General features: G+C 36.3%; 2 protein-coding genes across 2 annotated transcripts; one reads left to right on the forward strand and one right to left on the reverse strand.

Moving 5' to 3' along the window:
- Positions 1–671: 671 nt before the first annotated feature.
- LOC104102532 (FAD-linked sulfhydryl oxidase ERV1) lies at positions 672–6,153 on the forward strand. Its single transcript, XM_009610263.4, has 6 exons — positions 672–961; positions 1,941–2,018; positions 2,448–2,495; positions 3,925–3,989; positions 5,381–5,458; positions 5,741–6,153. The coding sequence occupies exons 1-6, from the start codon at positions 749–751 to the stop codon at positions 5,847–5,849; spliced, it is 591 nt and encodes a 196-aa protein (XP_009608558.1). The 5' UTR covers positions 672–748; the 3' UTR covers positions 5,850–6,153.
- A 1,278-nt stretch (positions 6,154–7,431) lies between these two features.
- On the reverse strand, positions 7,432–16,431 carry LOC104102531 (uncharacterized). The gene is made up of 3 exons (XM_009610262.4): positions 16,137–16,431; positions 10,522–10,769; positions 7,432–8,105 (listed from the first exon to the last, which is right to left on the reverse strand). The coding sequence occupies exons 1-3, from the start codon at positions 16,321–16,323 to the stop codon at positions 7,707–7,709; spliced, it is 834 nt and encodes a 277-aa protein (XP_009608557.1). The 5' UTR covers positions 16,324–16,431; the 3' UTR covers positions 7,432–7,706.
- Between the last annotated feature and the right edge of the window lie 516 nt (positions 16,432–16,947).

The raw sequence follows: 16,947 nt of genomic DNA on the forward strand, positions 1-16,947 counted from the left end.
ATACTTGCTCTGTATTGGACGGCTGAGATCTGTTGAATTATTAAAGGATAAAAGACTTTGGTTATGCTCTCATTGAGAACATCATCTTTCGTGTACTCTTTCTTGTTCTCTTATGTATCACCTAAAACCTCATAGTAGATGTTGAATAACCAGCTGAATAACTATCTCTAACAGTTGATGATGATGTTTTTAAGTTTAAAGGGTTGAGCTATTCTTGTAAGGATTGTAGTACAAGAATCGGCTATTACAATATTAACAATGTCAAATTATTATGTAGTGTATAAAAACGTAATATTTGTATAAGGTGAATATAAAGGTAGGAATTGCCTATTTTTAATGCATTTTTTGTCTTTATATTCTCTTATCAAGGTATCACTAAAACCTATTATTACTTCAAGTCTAATTTTAAATAAAACAATATATAACTTCTCGCATAAGTTATGCAAGAATTAGTAATACAGAATTAACTAGAAAAATTTAACTTTGATTAACTAATCAAATGTTGTGTTAACAGAAATTAGATAATGAGTTTTATATTGCAAAGCAAATGATTAGCTATGTAAAATTTTATACTAATATTAAATTTTTTATTTTAATTTCTTAATTTGCTTTGGGGGCTCGACTAAAAAATCCCCTATTAAGATAAAGTGCTCCTACCAAAAATATAAATATGAGTTCAAAATACAAACGAATCAACGGGTTTGGCTGGAGAAAACATTCTCAATCAAAGACTCTTTAACTCCTCCAAATGTCTGAAAATCCATTGCAGCTTCTGTTCAGAACATACGAGAAAGTATCAAACTCTATCCAAACTCAGCTTTCTCATTTAATATCTCTCCCAAAATCTCCTTCATCTCATAATGATGACCACTCCTTCTCTTTGGGGCTCTCTTCATCTTCTTCCAAGAATCTACCTCCTTCAAAATCTCCAACTTCTCAACATTCTGAATTGCCCAAGCAGGTAATTTTCCTTAACGGCCTTTAATTATTTTGTAGTTTCGAGCTGTGTTTTAGTGCTGCTGCACTTATTGAAGGATTGGAGGTATGTAGATAATGCCTAATAAGTGTTTGATGAAAGTTCTCACAGATAGTCTGAGCGTCTTTTTCTATTATACCGTAATAATATTGTTGGCTGTTGAGTTGAGATAGGTTTTTAGTTACATAAACCGAATTGACAATGATGCTAGAGGACGCAAGTTTTCACCATATACTACTAAAGAAAAAAAGAAAGATTATTTTTTCGAATCAAATGCATGAAGGGTGTTGAACTCAACCTATATGAAAAGTGTAGCCAGTTCCAATGCCAGATTAAAAAAAAAAAGCAGTGTTGCCGTGTGTAGATAGCAAGCCTGAAATAGCTAGTTATGATAAGCCTGAAATAGCTAGTTATGATAAATTTCTTAGTACTATTGACTTGCTTACTTAAATACGCGCTACATTGATGAAATGGAATTGACTTGAGTATAGCGGAATGGGTACTGAGGATTCATATAGCTGATCTGAATTGGTTGGTGATTGAGGTTTTAGTTGATGATATCAATGCATGAGGATGTTGCAGTTTCCTCCAACAGGCAAAAGATTACATAAGGAATAGATTGATTTCTTCAGGAGTCTGGGTAGAAGAGGAGGAAAGCGAGTATACTGGCTAATTGGGTTAGTTTGAGCTATGATTTCTTTGACTTGTAACAAATTCATTGGTGCGGCAGGTATAGTATTGGACTTTATGTTTAGCATTGGTTGTTTTTGGTTGAGAGCTGTTGTTTTAGACGGCGAGTATCTTGTGCAGCAATTGGTCTTAGTATATTAAATCTGGGAGTTGATGCATATGTTAAGTGCTCTTTATTCTCCAAGAGAATGTCACCCAGCATATCTTGGTTTTCAATTGCTTGCTCTTTTTTTTTTCCGCCGCAATACAATTTTTGATCAACCATCCTTCTCAGGAGAGAAATGCCGGCCCAGTGACTAAAGAAGATCTTGGAAGAGCTACTTGGACTTTTCTTCACACTCTTGGAGCTCAGGTCAAGTATCCACTTTTTCAATAGCAGAAGTTCTCTTTCTACTCAAGCTGTAAAGACCTTTCAGTAGAGAAATTTTAGTCCGAGTTGCTTAGGCATTTCAGTTGTCAACTTCTTAGGAATTGTACAGCAAGACACTTTCATTAATAATATTGATAGCACACAGTTAAGCAAGGTGAGGCCACTGAATTATTCTATTTTGATAATTAATAGTCTGGTTATAATTTTGCTCTACTATTTTGTTGTATATCTAGTCTACCCAATGCTCTTGATGGTTAATAAATTGGGCAATATACAATAGTGTTCCAAAGGGTTCCTTATCCGCCGGGTTCTTTTGTTTTCTTGGTGCTAAAAAATAAATCACTTTTATTTATTGAATATTCTTACTTGTTGACCTATATGATCATAATAGCTCAATTGTATTTTTTTCAGTATCCAGACAAGCCAACCAGACAACAAAAGAGGGATGTGAAAGAACTGGTATGGTACTCAGTCACCCTAAATGATTATTTTTCTTGATTTCAGAATTGTGAATGTTTAGAATCCCAACTGCTTCGTCATCAGATTCCAAGGAAATTTTTGAATATCTTCCTGCAAAATGATAACATTTTGACCTTGTCTTCTCATGCTGTGGACATATCCAAAAGGATCTCTTCTCTTTCGAGAGCTCAACTGAAATTGATATTTTGGATTTCTGTTTGCCTGCATTTGAGGTGCAAGGTGGGTGTCCATAAGAAATAAGACAATCATTTGGGAAATTCTTGTGCCATTATAAGAGTTAGAGGTTTATGCAGTTCAGAAGATGGGAAGTAATAGAAGGATAAATTTTGAAAGGAAGTAAACAATAAGTGCTCTATAAGATAGTGGTGTGAATAATTGTTACCCTTTCTCAAAAAAGATAGTGGTGTGAATAAGTAATTTGAGAATGCTGCCGATTCCACGACGCCACTATCATTGTTGCTTTTTTTTCTTTCTTTGCATTGATTTCATATATAACTTACCCTTATTGGGAAGTTTGGATTGCTTAATGTTGATTAGGAATTTTTCATTCTAATTTTCTTATTGGATAATGGATATGTGGATTTGACATCTGTCTTACTGTGAAACCTAAGATTAGTCCCTATAATGCCAGATTTAAGTTTTGGACGTATGGTTCTTACAATTAGAAAAAACAAATAAAATTTAATTTTATAGAAAAGAAGGAAAAAAGAAAAATGGAAACAATGAAAGGAAGTGCTTTAGGAACAGGAAAGTACGGAGTGGAGAAGCAGAAAACCAAAAATGAAGACATAAAATAGGTATTCGTGAAACTAGCACTACCACCATACTAGGTACATCTAAACTATCCTCACCCCAGCCCGCTGTCCCTTGGGACTGCCCTTCCTTTATCATCTGCTCCTATATGCCCACCCCAATGACCCATTATCAGACTACCATACCCTCAAAATCGTGAAATCTATCTTGCAGTTCACTTTTTTACCCACTCCCATTCCCATCCCCTGACTCAATTCACACCTCTACCTTCTTCCTCATCCCACTGGGTCCAACCCCCCCCCCCCCCCCCATGTTAGTTGTGTTTGGAAGGTGATGTTACATATAGACGCAAGGATCTGCTTTAAAATATTGAGGGCTTATCTAGGGTAGAATAGTTTCCCTTATCATAGTTCAAAATGCTCAAAATCCTTTCTGTTATGATTTCCATAAGCAATGAGACAAAATTAAGGTGACCGTCAGTATGGGAAGTGTTATACATTGATGTCCCCAATTTATGATAAGTTTTTCCATTATATTTACAAGGATTTTATGTGTTTACAACTCTGCCTGCAATAAGGATTTTGTTCATAGGGTTGGAGTGAAAAATGGGGCTGTCTTTTGGAAACTAAAGGATTGCTTTTCTTTTTGCATGCAGATGGCAATATTATCTCGCATGTACCCTTGCAAAGAATGTGCAGATCACTTTAAAGAAGTTCTAAGGTACCTAGTTTATCAGCTTGCATGAGAGCAATTGGTAAATTTTCTTTTTTCAGAATTTTCATTTCTAGATTTTAAACTACAACAAACAATAACGCCTCAGCTCCAAACAAATGGGGATTGGGTATATGAATCCTCATCATGTTTCTCCATTTAGACTCATTGTCTGTCAATATTATATAAAATAAAAAGTACTACCATAATTTCGTTATATTTTCTACTGCATATAAATATTAAGCTGTTAAACCTATCGGTATGCAGTTGGCTTAATATTCTTATGTATAAACCATCCATGTGAAAGTCACCCGTTGGTGACATGTCAAACGAAGCAATGATATAATGGCACGTGTAACTTTTGGGGAAAATTGCCACCTGTAATTTAAAAGAGAATTACAATAATTAAAAAAACAAAAAAAATTAAAGAAAAAAAGGGCCTCGAACCTCCCCCTCTCACTTGTCCAAAATAGTGAAAGAACAGAGAAACAACCCTCCTTAGCCCTTCCCCATATCCCCTCCGTCTCCCCCATCCCTTACCGTGAAGGAGTTTCAAATCACCAATAATAATTTACCTTGGTTAGTAGGATCATTTTGAAGCACCAAATTGTCACTTGAGAGCCAAGAACCCTAATCCCTTTTCTCAAAATGCAAATTTATCCCGAAATAGTTATATTTATAGTGTTGGGGTTCCATGCTCTGGCCATGCGCTGCATGGCCATTGAATGGCCTGTGACTGCACGGCAACCCTTTGTGAAACGGCCATAACTTTTTATACTGATCTTCAATTGACGTACGATTTGAAGTGTTGGAAACCAGACTTCAAGGGCTACAAGGAACCTTGGAAAAATTCCTTATATATTAAGAGATTAATATTTTTGAAGTTGGGGTAATTGTTTTCACTAAATTTCAGGAACCCCATGCAATGGACATGCGGCACATGTCATGGTTCCAGGATTTGGGTTGTGAGCCAGTGACATGCGATTCCCATGCAATGGAACCTTAGTCCGTTGCCTCCTCTGTCTTCTTGTCCAAACTTTCTTAGTGTCTCATGGCCTGGAACTTTCCACTTCGATCCGTTTGCTTCTGTTTTCTTATTCCCCGATCCAAACCTCTTCCAATCCCTTAGGCATGTTCACATATACCCAGGTCATTGTTACCCTCGTGTGAGCCAGCACGCCCTTTGAGACTAATTAAATCACAGTTTAAATTTGTAATTAGCTTGAATTAGATAAAAAAAAATTATTAGGGGCTTTACAATCTCGATAGTCGGTGACGTCATTGGGCCATAGTGCCTTTCTGTGATGTTATGACATAGCCTGCCGCCGTGAATGCTCAGAATACCTTATAGAGTTTCTTATTGTATGTTGATGAACTTTGTTTCTCATGCTAATTGACAGAGCAAACCCTGTACAAGCTGGCTCTCAAGCTGAACTTTCACAATGGTTATGTTACATGCACAATGTTGTCAATAGAAGGTACTGCATCTTAAAGCTTTTTCTGTTTTCAGCTATGCATCTCTTATGTCAAGAACGAGGACTTAAAACTCTTAAATATGATGTGAACTCATTGGCTCCCAAACCGTTTAACCTGAATCCAGTTTGCGACAGAACTAGTTTTCGTAATTGCTCCCCAATCTTGTCTTCAATGGGTCTTTTAAGTTTAAAGTTTTTTTCATCGGGTTAGTTCCTGTCTCTTTGAAAAAATGGTATTTAATTTATTACTGAATTTCTGAAGCAAATTCCAACTATTTTCTACAGTTTGAACAAGCCTATATTTCCATGTGATCGAGTTGATGCACGATGGGGCAAGCTTGACTGTGAACAACGTGCATGTGATTTGCAAGGGAATGATAAATTTTGGCCATGAGGTACAGTGAAGCTCTTATATTATGAACAGCATATACAGAAACCATAATCCAGAATTTGTTCTCATTCACACCACCAATCCAAGGAAACAAGATACAGATTTTGCTAGCTACACTTAAAAGAGCATTCAGGTAGTATTATGTATCTTTCCATTGATGACTTGAAGTCGCAACCCTTTCCGAGGTGAAGCTCTGTTCACAGGGAATTGTATAGTTATTCTACAACGCAAAGTGGCATCTGTAACTATATTCTTGAGTGCTGATTATAAACCATCCAAAGCCTGGAACAAACTCCAGTTGTGTGAATGAACTCCCAAAAGATTTTTATTATGTTTTTATTTAGAAGTGACAAGGTCTAATTGACCAAATGAGTTATAGGCCGTAACCTACATCCAACTTGAGAAAGCACTTCCCTAAGAGACCAATTTGCTAACTTAGCTAACACATGAATACCATTTCCCGAACCTGTTAATATAAGAGAAACTATAAGATCTAAAGAGCAATTTCAGCACCCAAACATCTTCTCAAATTGTTGACACCTCCCCAAGAGGGCAGCATTCTTTTCTTTATTATGTGAACAAGTATATCTTTGCAACCAGTAACATGTGCACATTTTTCATCCTTTGTTAATAGCCAGAAGAGTAGCAGTCCTAATTGCAATGTTTGGTCTCTGTTATGGGGCAACCTTATGTTGACCATTGAATAGTACTTGAATCAAATGGGATAATGATAGCTTCAATTCTTCATTGTTATTTCAACCGTGTTCTATGGAGAAACAAAAGGTAGCCCTATAATATTTGTAAGTGCCAACCAAATAGGAGACAATGTCACTGTTTGCCTTTTAAAACTAAAATATTCTGTGGAGAAATAAAGGGTGTGTTATGTTATAAAGGGTGTGAAAAATAAAGGGTGTGTTAGTTGGCTGATCAAAATCATTTTCAAGCCCAATGGAAGAGATGCCCTTTCCATGTTTGTTCTAGGAAATATAGGGTAGAAATGGCGTCCGATAGCCACTTTTTAACATGGTATTTAATTTTTATCCAGTATTTTTAATGCTGAGCAAAAATAGCCATCACTCTATTAAAATAATACGAAAAGATGTTACCCTTTCTTCATGAGTGTTCTGTAAATATTAAGGACATGGTGTCCTTAACATTTACACTGCACACATGAAGTTAAGGACGCCGTGTCCTTAACATTTACACTGCACATATGAAGTTAAGAACATGATGTCCTAAAGTTTAACAACGGAAGGTGTAATTACAGGACACTTTGTCATTAATATTTATACAACATTCATGAAGTTAAGGACACCATATCCTTAATATTTACACAACACTCATAGAGTTAAAGACACTATGTCCTTGATATTTACACTGCACACATGAAGTTAACAACACCATATCCTTAACATTTAAACTGCACATATGAAGGTGCCATAAAACCTTTAGGAAATATTTATCTAGGAGTATAGCATGGCAGCTCAAGAAAAACTTACTCAGATCGGCGCATTCACATTAATATCATGGTTCCTGCGAAATTGAGGTAAAATACATACTCTATTAATTACCATGGGGACTGATGCACTTCTTACTTTTTGGTATTCCGTAGTATTAATAAACCAGTATAAAATCATTCAACAACTGTAACATACCGATCGTCTTCAGCAATCCATGCCAAGACCATGAATCCTCAAGATGGACACTAGAAGGTTAAAGGCGAGAATAGTTTTCTTATTACAGCATATGATCTTCACTGCCATCTGATAAAAGCTATAAAGACAAGAGTATGATATGCCGCTACAAGAACCTAGTCAAAACAAACTAAACGACAGAGTAGACACTACCCTAAGCAGTTACTCAATAGTAGCGTGAACCAGTGTCATAAACACGACCCCCAGGGTATTGGACTCTAGGTTCATACCCATGATCCCTTCCACTGCCAAGATATCGAGAATTTTCCCTATAAGAGTCATAACTATCAGCATTATAGGCTGCTTGTCGTTCTCCGGATGGAGAGTTCATTGCCACAAATCCACGAGCTGCTTGTCGTTCTCCTGATGGAGAGTTCATCGCCGCAAATCCACGAACAGTGTTAGCGCTAATGCTGCTACGTGGATAGTTATCCAAAGCAACTTGCTCATACTGTTGTTTTCTGGCATGAGACTCCCTTCTAAGGACTTCATCTCTGCGACTAGCATGCCGAGAGCGAAGGGCAACTAGTTGTTCTTGATATTGTGCATTGATTGCATTTATCCGCTGAAAAAACATAAGCTAGTAGTGTTACTCTCATGGAAACAAGAATTGTATAACAATAAAAGATTCACACTCATTTGAAGCAAAACCTGTACAAGAACAAGGAGAACCTCTACTCCCAATAGTTCTTTTTCTTTTTTGATGAAGTACCTCTACTCCCAATAGTTACCCCTGACTGATCTAAAAGCAATCCTAATGCAAAGAATCGTGCAAGATTTTGCACTGGATTGTCCATATATGTGCCTTAACTATGTACTGACATTTTAAATGTCAAGAGTAATTTATAATTTACAAAAATAAAACATCATTACGTGACATGAATAGAATATAAAGAACAGAAGCATGTGGGGTAATGTCATAAACTAAGAATCCTAGTCTTGACCAGTTCATTTTCAAGGCTAATTACATCATAACATGACTAAATATTCAAGAAAACTATGAAGCAGCACCGAGTCTAATAATAAATTTCTTCAATTCTATTCTTTAATCGCACATTCCAGACATGAGGTATGTATTACTACTGATATTGGAAGGAAATCTCAGTAGCAGCTATGGCAGCTAAGATGTAAATTCAGTCTCAAACCCTACTTTTTCTTTCTTCTATCCTCCAGCTACTGCCATTATTATACACCCTCCTTCCCTCACTCCGAAGACTGATGCTGCTCCCCTTCCTCTCACATCCATGTAACATCCTTTCAACATCGTCACCAGCAAGAAGTCACAGCCTAAAAATTTCACTTCAGAAGTCATCTTACAAGCCAGATAAGAAACCTATTTTCCCTTTACCGTAACTAATTTTCTATTAGGCCCCTTTACCATAACCAAGAACCACTTCTCCCTAGAACGCCACCTGCAAAGTGTCCAGGCTCAGATATATCACGGCCTAATTCTACCTGATTCCCTCCACAATTATTCCCAATTCCAATGTTTTTTCCTCCAAAAGAGAAGCCATAGATGCTGTGATTGCCATTGCTGATTTTCAGCTTCATTTCAAGAATAATTTTCTGCACTTATTCTATCTATCTAATTAGCAAAACAGCTGAAAAGGCATAAAGCATCAGGGAAAGTCTTTTTATTCAACCTACCCCCAGTCTCGCAAGCATCATCAGTTAAATAGACATCTCTAGAAGACACAAAGACAAAAAGCCTCAGAAAAATTCTAGACCTAGCAACCCTCTTTTACACCATGTACTAGCTGACAGTCAAACTTAGTTTAGGTGTATCAAGCTTTCTTGATCTGACAGGCATAGTGGAAACAAGAAAGTTATACACAGAGTTCCGGTTCTGTAAAACCAATTTATTAAGTCTAAGAAAATTCATTTGTAGCTTATTGCAGCAAGTAGATATGACAACTTCTCCTAAGGGGGGTATTCTAGAAAAGCGGTAAAAGAGCAAGGACAAAAGTTTTAGCACCTAAATATATGCAGAAGGAAAAACGGATAATAGAAGGAACGTCAAAATAGTGTAACCTACAATAATTAAACAATGAACACGGTACATCTTTTAAAAACTTGAAAGTACAAGCTTAAGCTTGGATCCTTACTCTCAACCTCATGTACGAGACTCTAAGTCAATCCAAATATTGGAAGACAAAGAAACATCGTTCAAACTCATTGAGTGGCAGACAACTTTGGGAAAAGTGTCCATAGAAAATGTCCACTCATCTACAAGTAGAGCATGGTAAGAGCACAATTTCAGAAAGTGCTCTAACCACTGCCATTCCTAGGAGTAAAGAGCAGTTTTTACGAATAATAGCCAATATCAAACCGCTCTAATGCAGTTATTTGTTTGCAGCTGCTAGGACAAAAAAAATTATGAGGTAGGGGTTTAATCCCTAATGCAGTCAAGTTTAACCCCTATCAAACCGCTCAAATATTATGATTCTTATGGTTTATGGATTGCCATCAAACTTTGACAAAAATAATATGAGGTAGGGGTTAATTTTTATCAGTTTGAAGCACATATAACCACAACTTGCAAGACATTTTCTGGTTACTAGGCTTGGATATGTAATTTTAACAATTCTCTTTGATCTAACTTATTTTGTTGATATGTCATATTTTGATCTGATTTTTCTGTAGTGCCTATTAAGGTAAGGTGTCGGTTTTCTGTTACAAGAACCTTAAGGAGAAGGCAAGTTTTGAGGAATTGCAAGATTGCTCTTTGTTAGTAAGAACTAAGATGTTAAGATAATATCTGGGTCTCTCAGTTGGATCTATCCAGTTCTGCACAGAGCCACAGAGTTGATAGCTATGAAATATGGTTGGAGATTGAAAGCTGTGCATAAATATTTGTTTATCCTAAAAAGATATAGATGATGCAAATTGCGGTATCGCCCTTTTGATGAACCTCTTTAGAACTTGACTTACTAACGAAGAATTTACCATGTTATGGCAGCACTTAAGTAAGCTGAACTAACCTCCCTATGCCTAAAATTTTCTGCATCTTCGGCATCATTTTGTTCCTTGGTGAGTTTCATTATATCATCAAGAAATTTTTTTTCTAGCCCTTCCAAAGACGGCTGCACAGGATTATCTTCGTAACCAATATCCATGTCTTCTTCACGAGGCTGTGCTCTGGGATCCTTGCCACCTTGATTCTCTAATGCCATCCTTGGATCGGTCCTATGGCCCTGGTAGTAGGACCTAGATGCTTCACTCCCCTGACCTATAGAAAAGGCACCGTCGAATGAGTTGAAGCATAGAAGGACAAACATTAGTTTTCAAAAAAAAAAAAAAAAAAAGCTGAATTCAGCAATCACCAGCTTATAAAGTTACCTATTTATCACTAGGACAGTAGAGTGCCCATAATTGGAATGAGCAAATTCAACACACGCAAACACATTCTAACATTGATAAGTCAGTGTTATTAACAAGAGAGGAAGTAAGAACGAAGTAAACCCATATATGGAAAGATAGAAAGAAGCCTAAAAACTACAAAGCTACATTATCAGCTTGGATGGACCCACACCATGACTTCAATAGCAGTTGATGTGAGCGATCAAGACAGTTGTGACCTCATTGTACCTAGGGGTGGCAAAACTAACCCAAACCCATTTGACCCGCCCAAGTTTTAATGGGTTTGGGCTGGAACAGTTTTGAAGATGGGTTGTTTTGGGCTAGCCCAAGTTAACCCTTCACAAATCATCAGCCCAAATGGACCCTATGATGTTGACCCATGGAAATGTTCGATCTTAAAGTTCTACCTTGACCTATGTTATAATTTCAATCTCTCAGGCACTTGGTAATTAGTAATTTCTTGAAACAAAAAAAAAAAGATGTATCAGAGAAGATAAATCATAAATAATTCACTAGAAAATATCTTCTGTCTTTCGAAGACGTCGTCTTTTGCCTTTTTATTGTTAAAATATATTATCTAGCATATTAGCTAGGAACTCACCCAAAAGTCTTCGCTTTGCATTTCACGTGTAATGAATTAAGATATGAAGTAAAAAATTTCTTTTGCAAATTTAAATAGGGAAAAAGGTCATATTTTTCCTTCTACTTTAGTAAATTGTTCACGTTTATCCCTAGTTCTACTATCCGTTCAAATATGTCCTTATCATTAAGAAAGTAGACAAAAATATCTCCAACCCTAATGGTTGTCCACTGTGGCAAGGGAACCCCTCAATAAAAATGCCACGTAATATAATAGAAACGGTGGATTCTCTGTGTGTCTAAAACAAAAATTAGAAATGAAATAAAAAAAGAATAAGAAAAAATAAAAGGAAAATATAAATAAATTAAAAAAAGTAAAAGATCTATGCTCATATCCTTCCCTTCCCCCTCTTTGTTCACTTCATCAGATTATTCCACGCCACCTCCCATTTCCACCTTATTTTCCTCTTTCTGACCATATTCCCCATGAACATCTCACGTCAATTCTTATTTCTCAAGCTCTCACTTTCCTCATTCTTTCTCGTCTTTGGTCATAAACCACCTCTTCCACTATCTCTCTCATTCAAGTGGCTCTCAATCGTTAAAAATCTAAATAGAAAATTTTTTCGGCAAAGTTTTTTATTTCAGGCCAAAGGTTCTTTTTTTTTAAAAATAATTATCTTCTTTGTTTGAGAAGAAGACTGTTCCATCAAGATTTTACTGGTTCTGATATGCTCAAGCAATGAAGAAATTCTAATACAAAGAGGTGAGCGAAAAAGGTTTTTCTGATGTTAGATGGAATTTTAAAGAGAAATAGGGGATCGCTAGTAAATGGGTTTTGACGTAGGTTTTCTTTCTTCTGGATGCTCTTCTTCTATTTGTAGGAAAGGAGTGTTGCTGGCCGGTTATGGCCATTAGAGAGGAGCTAAGAGGAATTGAGGTGTTCCCTTCAATTAGTAGTCAATTTATGCACTTCAGCTTTTAAGCACAATAGGAACACTAAGTAGTCATACTTATGTTGATCTATTAGATGGAAATAAAATAAAAATAATTTTATCTTAGATATAAGATCTTGTCAAGATTGATCCCAGTAAACAACTCAATATTCTCCTACTCTGTCACTCTTGTGACTATTTTCTTGCTCATATCCTTTACAAAATTGAAGGGGAACCTTGGAGCAACGGTAAAGTTGTCTCTTTGTGACCTATAAGTCACAGGTTCGAGCTGTGGAATCGGTCACCGATGCTTGCGTCAGAGTAGACTGTCTACATCACACCCCATGGGGTTCGGCCCTTCCATGGACCCTGCATGAATGCGGAATGTGGAATGCACCGGGCTGCCCTTTAATCCTTTACAAAATTATCTATTTTGTTCATAACTTGACTATTGTTACGTTTGCTGCCACCCTTTTTTATTTGATTTATAAAATCAAAATTACATCACAAAACAACTACTTCCATTCTATATGCAATTTATTCAAGGGTACATCTGGATTCTGGAAGTGTGGAACAGATGTGTTGGTTTTTTACAAAGAATGAAGTACTCTATTCGTCTCATGTCTGACCAGAGAAGCTCTCTAGAATGAACAGTCAGTCCCTCTAACTCTATTAAACCATAGGCAGAAAAACACATTTCATGGAAACTTTTGCATTCATACTATGCCTAAGATGTAAATACCAAACACTGATAAAGAGTTGCTTCACCAGAGGACTCAAAAGGGCTTCTCAAATATAGCAAATGATCTCTACCAAATATATTTGAGCACTCCCTCCGTCCCAGCAAAGAATGGGAGTTTTGGAGTACGAGGGTCAACTCATCTAATTATCCAAGGGAATTCTGACATCAATTCTTTATAAATCATAATTTTTTATGTGAATATACTTTTAAAATGTTTCAAAAATCATAGTCAAAGAAAAATTCTTTGACTCGTAAATAGTAATAATGCCAGATAAATTAGGAAACATGGAGTAATTAAGCACCTTGTACATCAAAACAGTAACAAAGTCAGGAATGAGTCAAAACCAGGGTTCTCAGAGTTGCATTCACAGAGAAGAACAAGAACATTCAGGTATGACAATGAGGATAACATAGATATCCATAGCATCAATTACCTGGGCTGAGACCTAACAACCTGCTATGCTTCTATAAGCCTATGGTAGGTTTAAGTCAAAAAATACAGAGATGGACTTAATTAAGTCTGTTATCCACATTGAAAGGCACATCACTCATCAAACCGCTATCAAACAGGAATAAAGTAACTACATGCACATGACGCTTCTGTTTGCCATTGAAAAGCATGAACAGAGGAGATCCCTGACACTCCGACCACCATCACCACCCAAAGAAAGAACACATAATACACACAAAAGCATACATAGAGCACGAACAACCATGGATAGGAGATCATTCTCAATGCAAAGCATGAAACTTCCAACTATATCTGTCATATAGCATTGAAGCAAGAAACTTTCCGTGCATCGGGATTTTCTTGGAAAAAGCCCAACACCAATTAGTGTTCCCAAATTCGATCACAGAATTCAATTGTGTTCAGACCATCAAGTAGCTGGGATCAAACTCATTTAATCAAAAATAAAATTCCAAAAACAAGGGGGGAAATAAACAATTGAAACAACAATGAGTACAATTTGACTTGGATGGTGACCAAAATGAAGGGCGAAAATTAAAGCAACACTGAGTCAATCAATCAATCAACTATACCTCAATTCATTGGGGATCAGTCATATGAATCCTTTGGAACCATTCCGCTCTATTTCGACCAGAATCATTCGGATGCTACTTTACACATAAATAATTTGCCTTAGGAAATATCTAAATTAGAGATTCTCTAAATCTCACACTTATCCTTACACGGGCATGCTAAACTTTAATTCCAAATAATTGGTATCACCTATATGGATCGTTTGCTACTGAAATATTGTCCTTAACTAAGTCCACATTGATTCTGATAAATTGTAGGTCTGTTGAGACAACTTATCTCCGTTGGATTTTAGGTTTGCATCATTCTACTTTGACACATTCCATCATCATAGAGTTGCATCCATGAACCAATAAATGTAGGGGTCTACATAGGACATGACTAAACTATATTAAGCGACATCCATTATTTTATCAAAAGGGTAATTAGAGCCTTTTTTTATCAAAATGGATGTGTGTTCGCAAAGACACTTATGTGAGCATCCGATTCAAATACTTAACTTGAATATATGCCAAAGCGCTCCATATCGACGGATTATAATAGCAATACAGAACTATAACTTTTTCTTCGTATGTATTACTTCACCCTCTTATCACATGTGATAATGATTTGCCTTGTCAGATATTGCATGACTACAGCGATGTCAAGATAGACATTTCTAAAATACTTATCTTGTGATATAACATTGCTGAACTCATCATAATTCTATCAAGTTGCCTTTTACTCAGTTAGGTATCTTACCATCGCAAAGCAATCCAACAGCACCCCTCATTCCAGACATCCTATTTTATTTTTATGTGTTACATCTGCATCTATCATGATGTCAATTCTCTTGGAAGACTGACTACATATCGTAGTGTATTCATTAAGGCACCACATTCTCGTCTAATCTCGCTTCACATTTATTCTTCTCATAGAGGCTAAACTGACAGGACATATCTTCTAATTTACTTATTTCTCCATAATGCCAGCTTTTGATTGACTCTCTTCCTAATTCCGTTAATTAATACAATATCATCCGCCAACGGCATTCAGAATCGAACCTCATCTTATATATTATTATTAGTTAGCTCATTTATAACTAAGGTAAACAAGTACACATTCAAGGTAGATCCTAGTATAAATCCATATAAACAAAAAGCTACTATTATCTCATCCCACTATTCTCACTTGAGATTACTTCCTTGGACGTATGCTTTACGACATTCATATCACAAGTATCCACTAAAAAACTTATCTTCATATTCTATCATTTGCTTTCTCAAATCAATGAATATCATATGGAGATTCTTTTCCCCTTGCAAATTTTCATCAATCTTTTTAGCTAAATATAACTCATGTTGTGGATCTACTGTCCATAAATCTAAACCGGTACTCCATCAACATTGTAATGTCCTCAAGTCTACGCTCCAATATTCTTTCCCAAAGTTTCATCGTATGACACACAAGTCTAACACTGGGATACTCCGTACAACTTTGAATATCTCCTTTTTTCTAAGCTTTTCATATAGCCAAATAATAGTACTCTTTCTTACCTGTTTGGCATCTTTCTACTTCTTCATATAACATCGAAAATAACAGTCTCTACAGAAGCTTATATGGTCTTGACTATTCTCCTACACATTGGACGCAGCGATTATTCCCAAAAAATTCCCTAGCAAAGAATCAGAAGGAAACTAACAAAATCGCAGTTTGCGTTGGTTCCTCACTTTAATCTAACTAATGGATATCTCTCATTATGAAAGATAGAGCAGCACAACCAATCTTCTTCAATTTTTTTTTAAACCCCCCACCACCCCCCAAAAAAAATACCCAACCTAGTTTTCTAGGGAAAATTCTATAAAAGGACATCTGAAAAAATAAATCTTTTAATTAATTTATCCACAAAACATCAAATAATTCAGCAAAAAAAAGGGAAAGATATCAAGAGAAGAAAGTTACCATCAGGAAACATATTGGGAGACATGGAATTAGTGGGTAATTTAGGGCTCTCTCGTTCCCATCTCCATTGATTATGTTCAGATTTTATCTGCTGCTGCTGCTGTTGCATCGTATGAGGGTCTGAGTTATATGTAGCGTCGGCGCCGGAATCAGCACCACCACCGTAATGTCCGCCGGGCCGTCTCATTTTTTCAGAATTCGTATCAATTTATTCTGCCACTGCCCACCAAAATGCAGGAAAGGGTTTGAAGAGGCGAGGTCCATTTTTGGTATGTATACGAATTGTACACTTGCTTTTAGAGATTGTACATTGTTTTTGTTTCTTAATTGTTATTATTATTCTTAATTCTTAATCTTAATAATTTTGTTTGGGGGTCCCACTCAATTCCTTTCTCTCTTTTTTTTTCTTTTTCTCGGAAGTCTCAGCAACAATAATGTGGCTTTTGCATCTGTGCCCGATTTTGGATCTATGCCCGATTTTGGGGTTACAATTTAACTTATACCCACTTTGTAAAAAAGTTTGCAAGCGTACCCATTTTACGATCAGCTTCAAACTTATCGGATCTGAAGTTAAAAAAAATTAGTCTGAAGTGAAAAAATTGCACTTCAAATGCACTTAGGGCCAAATAAGTCTGAAGTGCAACCAATGGTTTCATGCATTTAAGGCTAATAAGTTTGAAGCGAAAAATTGCACTTCAGATGCACTTAAGGCCAATAAGTCTACCCATTTTTCGGGTAACTTCAGACATACGAGCCTGAAGTAGCAAAAATTTATGTCTAAAGTTTGAACTTCAGAATTTTTTGCCTAAAG

The sequence above is a fragment of the Nicotiana tomentosiformis genome, chromosome 11 (assembly GCF_000390325.3).
Source record: "Nicotiana tomentosiformis chromosome 11, ASM39032v3, whole genome shotgun sequence".
Classification (NCBI taxonomy): Eukaryota; Viridiplantae; Streptophyta; class Magnoliopsida; order Solanales; family Solanaceae; genus Nicotiana; species Nicotiana tomentosiformis.